General features: G+C 42.8%; 2 protein-coding genes across 2 annotated transcripts; one reads left to right on the forward strand and one right to left on the reverse strand.

Moving 5' to 3' along the window:
- Window positions 1–559: 559 nt before the first annotated feature.
- LOC133899886 (peptidyl-prolyl cis-trans isomerase-like) lies at window positions 560–5014 on the forward strand. The gene is made up of 6 exons (XM_062340922.1): window positions 560–820; window positions 901–1045; window positions 1149–1237; window positions 2839–2893; window positions 3307–3392; window positions 4575–5014. The coding sequence occupies exons 1-6, from the start codon at window positions 638–640 to the stop codon at window positions 4728–4730; spliced, it is 714 nt and encodes a 237-aa protein (XP_062196906.1). The 5' UTR covers window positions 560–637; the 3' UTR covers window positions 4731–5014.
- Window positions 5015–5117: 103 nt separating this feature from the next.
- On the reverse strand, window positions 5118–7973 carry LOC133899876 (uncharacterized). Its single transcript, XM_062340911.1, has 2 exons — window positions 7035–7973; window positions 5118–6071 (listed from the first exon to the last, which is right to left on the reverse strand). The coding sequence occupies exons 1-2, from the start codon at window positions 7804–7806 to the stop codon at window positions 5986–5988; spliced, it is 858 nt and encodes a 285-aa protein (XP_062196895.1). The 5' UTR covers window positions 7807–7973; the 3' UTR covers window positions 5118–5985.
- Window positions 7974–10343: the final 2370 nt, after the last annotated feature.

A 10343-nucleotide genomic window follows, 5' to 3' on the forward strand; every position in this document is an offset into this window, starting at 1 on the left:
CAACCAAATGTATTATCCTTCAAGTTAGGAACATATATACCTATAGAGTCTTGCGAGTACTTTCGTACTCACTGTACTTTATTTATTATTTTGCAGGTGAAGTTAGGTGCTAGCTACTTATGCCCAGAGCCATGCGATGATGAGTAGTTGCTATACTATCACTAACTCGGGTCAGTTGCCTGCAAATGGCGTCACCGGTCTTCGTTTTCTTTTAGATGTTTATTTCGCTGCGATATAATTTATACAATCATGATGTTTTTGTATATGTGGATAATAGCTCTTTTAAAAATTATCAAAACACACATATCGGGATTACCGAAATTGAATTCGTTTTAATTATTTAGTGGTTGCTATTGTTATGGTGAAATGTTAGTTATCACGTGGCACATCAAAAACGGATATTTTCTATCTCTCATCATATTAAATGATCATATATTTTAGTTAATTTAAATATAATTTGATCGGTCCTCACGTATTACTCTCAAAATTCAAAACACTACATAAATAATTATAAAAAATTAAAAAAAATAGTGTAGAGGATAATTTCAACTCAAAAAGCTCCAACGCCTCGGTCATTCGTGCGCCCCGCCCGTCCCTCAGCCCTCCTATCCGATAAGCCACGCAGCCAAACCCCACCATGGCGTGCCCTGCGGCCGTGTCCGCCCTCGCGCCCGCGCCGGCGCCGTTGCCTTCCAGACTCGCCCGCGCTGCGCACTGCTGCGCGCTTGCCCTCCGCCCCGCCCGCGCTCTACCAGCGCTGAGGCTCGGTGCCCGCCGCGCCCCTGGGGCCGCCGTCGTCGTCCGCGCCGCCGTGGCGGAGGTACGGTTATACCGCCTCGTCGCGCTCTCTGGAGCCCAAGCGCGTACTGACGCGCTGTTTGGTGGTGGTATTCACGGCAGGGGGCCGTGGAGCTGCAGGCGAAGGTGACGAGCAAGTGCTTCTTCGACGTGGAGATCGGCGGGGAGCCCGAGGGCCGCGTCGTCATCGGCCTCTTCGGGGAGGTCGTCCCCAAGACCGTCGAAAACTTCCGCGCCCTCTGTACGGGTATTTTACTCTGCGAATTGAGTTCAAATTATTACTAGTCACTGTAGTTTAGAACTCACCGCGCATCGCACTGCTGCTCATCTGGTTGGTTGGGGGAGTGCAGGAAAGAAAGGGTACGGATACAAGGGCTGCTCCTTCCACCGGATCATCAAGGACTTCATGATTCAGGGTGGGGATTTCCAGGAAAACAATGTAAGCTTTACCAACGCACACATTGCTTGAATGGTTTACGAAGGTTGCATATCAATTCGAGGGAAAGTTATTTGTCCGGTCATCAATTGAGCTGGCAAGGTGGTTATGAGTTTATCTAGCATTTGCCCATCAATTTCCTCGTAGGTTGCACCGAGGTTTCAATTTAGACTTTTTTAATTAATTTTCAAATTGGACTTTAGATATTGCTCCCAGTTAAGTTGTTAAAAGTGGAAGCAAGAAGTCCTCAAAAAAATGGAAGGAAGAAAATTCCTGGAATTTGCGCAATTTTTCTCCCTTTATCCACTGAGAACAACTCATCTATTTTGTCAAATACAACTAAAGAACAGGAGAGCAGAATAAAGGTTCCCAATCAACTTAACAAGTCATTGGCTGTTATAGCCGGACAAAATGCTAGGACTCAAACAAGGAACAACTGAACTAGAAAGAAGAACAAAACCAGTTCTGAAATTTTGTGTGCCAGGCAGGATACTGTTCAGTTCGGTCAGATAGACTTATAGTTCAACTATTGATTGGCATACTTGCTACAAGTCTCCAAATGGTTCAGTACCATGCCTAGCTCAAAAAATGGTTTTCTGGTGTACTACTGTTTTTTAGATGAGTATCACCGGTCAATGGTCATCGCATGAGCCACAAGTTTATTGACATATGGGTTCAAGATATTGCACCAGATCCTATACCATCCTGCACACTGAGTCCTCCACAACCCCTGGATTCGCTGAGTGCTCTTGGATTGTTGGTTTATATTATTTCTGAGGACAGGATTGCGAAACATTGAGCATTATCTCACTCAATGTCTACTGGTCTATCACTCTACTAAAAATGCACTTTGAAAGGGCATCCAACTATCAGCATTGCATCACCCAATACCTATTTCTTGTGCGGAGATTAGTTGAAAACCATTTTACATACTATAGTGCAATGCAACTCCCTTATGCAACTTGTAAATTCTCTCTCCATCATTAATCATAGTCTATAATGATAAGTATCCAGTGGGATTTCTCTGCAAAATTGCTCCAATGAAGGTATTACTCACTAGATAAGCTTAGATTTTTTTTTCCCTGTTTTGGCCCTATGTTTCTTATGCAAGTGCAAGAACAGAATTTAAACAATCAGATTGGTTGTACTCATAACACAATATTGATTTTTTGGTGCCGAGGTTGGGCAAAGTACATTTTAAAATTGAAAAACTGAATTATTTTTTATGATTATTAAGGAGTAAAACATGAATATGGAAGGATGAAGATGCAACTTCTCTGCTCTTTGTTAATACAGAACCAAATCAATAGGCTGATGATGGCTGGGGTCGGAAACCACCTCACATGCTCACACCATGAAAATAAGCAAACTATCAAAATCTACCACTGGCTACCTTTTAGTTAAGGGAAGCACTATACTGTTCAAAGAATTTACAAAGAAATTATCAACAGGGTATGAAAAGCACTGCATGATAGCCAAACAAAGTTCGCCCTAGTCTTGTCAGGAAGTCCAGTGATGTATTTGTCAGCACACACCTGTTTCTGTCATGAGCTAAAAGGTCTTCTTCACTTTTTTTAGTGCTAAGCTATAACTGGTGACCACAGGGTACTGGTGGGAGAAGTATTTATGGTGAATGCTTTGACGATGAAAATTTTACATGTAAGTGGTTTCATACTGAACATTGTCTTCAAGTGAGCACATCTGGAAAAGTACAGCTAGTTATTATAGTACCATTAAGTTAAATTTTCGTGTGAACTTTCTCTGCCTTATTCCCCCCCCCCTCACCCCACCCCCCACAAATCCTATGGTTTATTATCATTGTGAAAAAGATTTAGCTTGCTTTTCTTATCCTGCTTACATGGTCAGAATTATTCCTTTTTTAAATGGGATAGAGAGCACAATGGGAATTTAACAAATCCTCTTTATGGATTACTTCTACACATAAATTTAATAATGCAGAGAAGAGCTCGTAGGACTCTAAATAAAAATTTTCTGAATTGCGAAATGTGGGGGTGCTTAGTGCCAGTTCGCTAGTTCTTAAATTGAAAAGTTATTTGCTAACCTTTTTTCAGTGAAGCATGTTGGCCCTGGTGTACTAAGCATGGCGAATGCTGGCCCTGACACAAATGGAAGTCAGTTTTTCATTTGCACTGTGAAGGTAAGGCATTCCTAATTTTTAATAATGAAGCAATTTATTTTTGCTCACTATTTTCCCTGCTAGAACATCATAAATTTTCCACCAGTAAGAATCTTCTTGTTTTTAGTACTGATTCGTATTCAAATCCATATGGGAAAAATTAGGAAGTATTTTGTGTTCCATTGATATATAGGCATTTATCTGCTATCTTAGAGTAATTACTTCAGGCACTTCAAAGAGGGGTTATTTCTGTTATAGCTGATTAAGATAGCTGTTGAACCTGAGTAAGTTATATACACCCATAACAAACTAGCTTACAAACAACCGTTTGTCTTTCAGAAAAGGGGTAGCGAGGGGTTCATACCGCCTGGTTATGTAGAATCAAAGTTCTTAGAGCAATGATACATCCCGTATCCTAGAGTGAAACATTAATCCTTCAACACAAAACTCCATGGATTCCTATTTGTGGGGGCTACTATCCTGGACACAAAATTGTAATACATGAGTTGACGTCTGTTGGTACTTAAATTCATTGTCTCCAAATATCTTCTTAATCTTAATTCAAATAAACTAGGAAGCGATACTAGCTAAATTGATTGAGGGTGTGGATGTACACCTAGACCATCCAAGTTTGAGTCCTCTTTTACGTGAATTTGGATGCACATTTCTTCTTAATAAAAAGCCATCTAGTTCCTCCTAGGTTGGTCTAGTTTTTTTTAATTCAAATAAACTTAATCATTTCTATACTTCAAACTTAAACTATTTGTATACGAAATTGTAAATTATTTTTATATCACATGTTTTTTTCTAGAGCTTTGGTTAATGTTACCAACTGATTTTGTTTTAAGTTGTTTGGCCAGTTTTGAATGATTTTCAGTCCACCCTTCCGCATCTATTCATTTTTCACAATTGTGTAATGTTTATCTGTATACATTTATTTATATCCCTTGATTTATTGCATAATTTCATAAGTCAGCACCATGACATTTTCAACTCAATAATATTCATGGGGCTTGTTGTTTATGCATGAACAAGACAAGATGCAAGGCAGTAAATATATATCTAGATATCCTAGAATAATATATCAAGAATAAATTATTCTTAATCCAAACAAGCCCTCGGGCTGCTATGTTTGTTTTCTCCGTCAAGAACCTGGCAATGAGTTTTTATTGGCTCACACTTAAATAATGGAATGCTTCCCAGACACCATGGTTGGACAACCGTCATGTCGTGTTTGGACATGTCTTGGAGGGGATGGATGTAGTGAAGAAGCTTGAATCTCAAGAAACCAGCAGAACTGATGTTCCTAAGCAGCCTTGTCGAATCGTAAATTGTGGTGAGTTGCTCTTGGACGGCTGAGTAAAGTCAATAGCTGAGTGTTCGGTTTACCCGACACATCTTCCTTTTCTTCTGCGGAAAACTTGAATCTTAAGGGAGGGTTACTTGAATTTCTTTCAGCTAGTAACTTTAAGTATAGAACACTTTTGAGGCCTTGTTTTGCGAATGTAATGTCGTTTCACGCAAAATATAGATTAACTGTGAGGAGGTGATCCTGTTGATGAGTTTTTTTTAAGCAAAATCCTCGTGATGAGTTCAAACCTGAGTTACTGTCGTTATCCAATGAAACTTGAAGGCTTCTCGTATGTTGGAGGATGAACGCCCATTTGGTGGCATCATTTGTGTTGAAAATGCAAAACAAGAAAGTTTATCATTGGGCCATGTGTCATGATGAAATTTCGATCGGAGATGTGGAGAAATCTTACAATAACAATGAATAGGCCTAGTAAAGTGCCAGATGAAATATGGTCAGTCTTCTTTCGTCGCTGGGAGTGAGAGTTAATAGTATCAGACTTTGCATTTCAGGCACCCCAAGAAAAATACCCCATCCATCTAATGCACACATACATTTGGGCTAGGGAAAAAAAAGAGAGGAAAACTGCAATTCCAGTGGACTACAGAATACTTAACACAGCAGATGCTAGTACATGAAACATTCTTCTAGAAACCCTTTTGCAGGAACCTGTTCCCTCTATTTTTTTTTCTTTTTTTTTTTCTCTCCAGTCTCTCTCCCTAGTGTACTACCAGAACACAACACGTGAACGAAGAACACCCGTAAAAGCTGCAGCCGGTTTGGGTCGCCGTACTCCCCTCTTGCCAAACAACAGATTTCATCCACGGAAAAACACGTCTTGTTTTCTTCACCAGCGCTCTTACTGCTCGTACAACAATCATGCGATGCGAAAACACACCGCCCGGGGCGACGCGTGCGCGCTGTGCACGGCGGCTAGCTCGAGCTCCCTGACCAAACCATGTATGCTGACCCTAGCTATGGCCGTGAGAACACACACATACACACACTTGCTTCTGGAAGACGCTTATGTACAGCGGACACACAAGCGTTGGCAGAATCAACTGTTGTTCTGCTCCCAACAGACGACTTTTTTTTTTTTTTTGCTTTTTGAGATGAGATGAAATGGGAAGACCATGCATGTAAAAGGTGGAGAAGAGAGTGTCTGTACGTCTTGGAGATGTGCATGCATGGTGTCCTGTCGATTCCTAGCTGCTTGGAACCCAAACTCAAATCACGCGTGCATGCATAGCATATCACAGATCTTCAGGAGCCGAGACGAGACGCAGATGCGAGCGCCACCGCCTGCGCCCAGACCTTGAGCCTCGCCTTCACGTCCTTGGGATCGTCCCCTGTTAATGCCACAGCACACACCAGAACGTCAGCATAATCACTCGAGATTATGGAATAAATAAACGAGAAAGCATGCTTTGCAACAAAGCATTATGGTGCCCATGCACCTTTTTCTATCTCAATTGTTTATTCCTCTTATTTATTGATTGATTCTCTCACCTGCTTTATAATTTTTAAATTAACACTATAAATACTAATCTCAACACAAATAGATGAAGAATAGGTGCATAGCTTATTATAGAATTTTCCCTTTGTCCGATCCATCCAATCATGCAGCTAATGGTGTACGGGTCATCACTCTATCAGCGACGACTGCTTTGCACGCTCGTTCGCGATCATCGATGATTTTTGTGGCTGAAAAGTGCATGGCATGATGGGCAGTGCAGCGCGTAGAGGGAACGTACTAGCGGACGTGGCGAGCAAACACGCCGGAGCACTGCAGCGGGTCGGGGGAAGCCGGAAAAGCAGCATGGGCTCGTCGCCGTCAGGAACTCCAACCACCCGTCCAAATCAGCCACGAGTTAAGCGAGCTAAATTGCCTGCCACGGAAGACGACAGTAACAGATGCGCCACTAATGAATCCAGTGTACAATGTTCGTGCTTTTGGCCAATAAGATAGGGCTACTTGGCTCTCACTGCCTGGTAAGCCAGGGCAAACCGGCCGTCGAACTCGATTCCGGTTCTGAGGTGACGTGAGGGCGTGCATGGCGGGTAGGCCAAAGCTCGCGTCGGTTTGATGCCAAATGGACGCGCGCTGCGCGGGTGACGAATCAGCGGGAAAAGATTGACCGGCCGGTAAGCGAAGCTGATTGAGCCGATGCAACTCGCGTACGGACAAGGTCGTTCTGTTGACAAAACCGATGGTTTGCTTCCTTCTACTGTTTGCGATGATTTTTTTTTTCTCAGCCGACGTTTGTCTATACGCGTAGAAATGATTGGGTGGGGGGGGGGGGATTGATTACCGGGGCTGGAGATGCGCCAGCTGCCGGAGGCCGGGGAGTTGCCGCCGCTGCTGGCGGTGTCGACGCCGGAGAGCGCGTAGCAAGGGATCTCCACCGTCCAGTCGCAGGGGAGGTCCAGGCCCAGGTCCCTGCACGCGCGGACCTCCTCCATGTCCATCGCCACGCCGCCCCGAGCCGCCGGGGACTCCCCGCCCCCGCCGCCAAGAACCACCACCGGCACCTCCTCCTGAAGCTGCCGTCGCTGCTTCCGCAACCGCCACGCGCGCTCCAGCCACACCTCCCGCATCATCCGCTCCCGCCGGTGGTGCCGCTGCCGCCGCCTCCCGCCGTCCGGCCAGCGCGCCTCCGTCTCGCTCGCGTACTCCTTGGTGCTCGACGGCCCGGGCCACCACGGCGACTGCGCCGCTTGCGCCGCGCGGTCCGGTGTGCCCGGGAGCGAGGCCGATGGCGGGGCCTTTGCGTCGTCGTACGGAGGCCACGGGCGGTGCGCGCCGTCGACGTCCGATCTCACCTCGAACTCGTCGTCGTCGTCCTCCGCCTCCGCCTCCTCGTCGCCGTCGCCATGGCGGTACCCGTCGCCCTCGTCGTCGGCGTCGCCGCCGTCGGAGCCTTCCATGGACAGGCGGGACATGCGCCTGCTCATCTCCCAGTCCTCCTCCTCCTCTTCCTCCTCGCGCTCCTCGATAAGGTCGTCGTCCTCATCGTCACGCTCGATGACGTCTCGGAGCCTCAGGGGATGCTGCGCCCCCGTGCACGTCGACGGGGACGCCATTTCGATCGAAGCGAGCTGATGAGGCAGAGAAGACTTGCCGAGCAAAACGAGAAGTAAACGTTTTGTGTTGCTTGCTGCAAGGTTAGGTGGTGTAGGGAAGCAATTGAGGGGATATGCTATCTTCCAAATGCGACGATCGATGGGTTTATATATCGATTGGCCGGAATGGAGAGGCGTAGGGTCCTCAAGCTCACCTTTTGTGCATCTAACAAGTACTCGTATTTTGTAAATATGCAACTGGATTTTGAGAATTTGCAGGAGTAACCTTTAGACGATGATGGGCGGGTTAGGTAGTAGATAACACTATCTCCGTACTAAAATATAGGATGTATTAGGATTTAAAAAAAATTAAAGTGTAATTTGATTATTAATTTATTTTGTAATATATTATCTATGGCTATAAAATCAATATTGTATTAAAAGATATATAAAATACGGATATAACTTTTATATATTAAAACATGTATATAATTTAATTAATAATTGATTAAAATTTACAAAGTTTGATTTTTTCAAATCCTAATATTTCCTATATATTTTAGGACGGGAGAATATATGATTATCGAACATTCTACTACTCATTTTAATTTAGAATTTGCTAATCCCTAGTGGTGGGTGTTTATTTGATAGGTAATGGCAGGAGTTTGTAAAATAAAAGCCAATTGTGACAGTTTTCTTTAGGCTCTGTTTGTTCCCCTTGGATTCTGGATTGCGAATTGTAGAAGCTCATCTTGAGTGGATTGTGTATTGTACTATAATCCAGGTATATATTTGCAGAATCCACTTCCAGAATCTGACCGTTTGTTTGCAGAATCTATAATCCACAATTCAGAAGTTTCAACTGGTATAAAAAAACGCCCCTACAATTAGTTTATGCACTAGAAAATAGCGCACTGTTAGTGAGTTGTATGGCATGTCACTAAGGCAGGTATGTTATTGTTCCAAATATTGCAATGAGTTAGTAATTACTACCTAAAGTTAGCAAAAGTAGTGCAATGAGTAATAATGTATTGCAAAAAGATGGATTTTGGAGGGAAAATCATTGTATTAGGACATGTTCTGAAATATTCAATGCTACAATTATAAAGTCATCTTCGGAATCATGTTCAGATTCTAAAACTAAAGGAGAACAAGTGTCTTAAAGTTACCAAACCATTAGTGGACACAAAACAACCATGGTTCATGGAGCTGCTTTGTTAAGCTATTATCTCAAAATTCCACGAATGAAAGATTTATTAATTGCATATGATGATACTCCTTGTCAACGGAGTGCTACCAATGTCAAGAAGCGAGGATAATCCCACCCATATCTTCAAGTATTTTCAATTACTCTTCAATTGGCCTATCCCTCCATGGACATATCACCCTTAACAAACTTACCTAGCATACGCCATCCTATTCATATATCTGATTTAAAGCTTAAATATCAATAACATTTTTTTAAGCTTATCGGGAAATTCTGTAAGATTACAAAAGTAGAATACCTTGGCCTAAGCTGAACCCGTAACGCATAAGAATCTATCCGACATCGTACTCCAATTTAGGCTACGAACTTGATGGCCCTCAAAGGGTTCTAATTGCCTGAATGATTACAACTTTGAATTCATACCTTGGAAATCATACATATGTACTGTATAGTTAGAGCTACCAGATAGCACTTTGGATCCTGTCACTACTTTAAAACACCACATAGGTAGTATCCCCATCAGTGTTAGTTTGAGCGTAACCGCTATTGCTGATGTATCAGTACCGGTTCTTAAACTCTCGCGCATGAATCACGATTGAGGCACTAAAAACCAGCACTGATAGTGACTATCAATGATAGTAACTATCAATACCGGTTCCATATACCAACCGACACTGATAGTTACTACAGTATAAAAGCTCACCCCCAAGTGCGACCAAAACAGAGCTGCCGCAAGCCCACCTAGAACAGCGTTGGGTGTCATTTTTGTTGTCTTTACGGTTGGAGGATTCAAGATTTTGAGGAGTCAAGTGCTCGAAGGTTAGTAAGATGATATATATTTCTTTTTTAGATAGATTTCCTTGGTAGATTGCTCTAGGGTTGATGGTTGGTGCTTGTTCTATGGTTATAGATTTAGAGATGTAATTGAGGTCTAATTTAGGAAAAAATTGTAACTTTGTCATTGTTAGATGTATAGAGATGATGTGCATTTGATTCTTAGTTGAATTCAGCTGCTAGATTGCTCTAGATTTGAATTTAGGTGGTTGTTCCTTGGTGCTGGATTTTGGAACGAGCAAGAGCTCCAATATCAATATAAATTAGAGAAGGATCATAATTTTGTTATTGTAGATGATTTAAGGAGTAGATTAAAGTCACATGTAAATAGATATGGGTGCATACATTAAAATTTAGGACAATTGCAAATTTGCCACTATTTGAACCGTTATTGCCATTAAAAAATTGCAATAATATCACTAGAACTGTCATTCGAGTGGCATCCTTGCAAAGAATAAAAAATTAAGGAGATATTTACAAATGCCCCTAAAATCTAGCTTCAATTTTCTAGTATGTG

Source organism: Phragmites australis, chromosome 2, assembly GCF_958298935.1.
Source record: "Phragmites australis chromosome 2, lpPhrAust1.1, whole genome shotgun sequence".
Lineage (NCBI taxonomy): Eukaryota > Viridiplantae > Streptophyta > Magnoliopsida > Poales > Poaceae > Phragmites > Phragmites australis.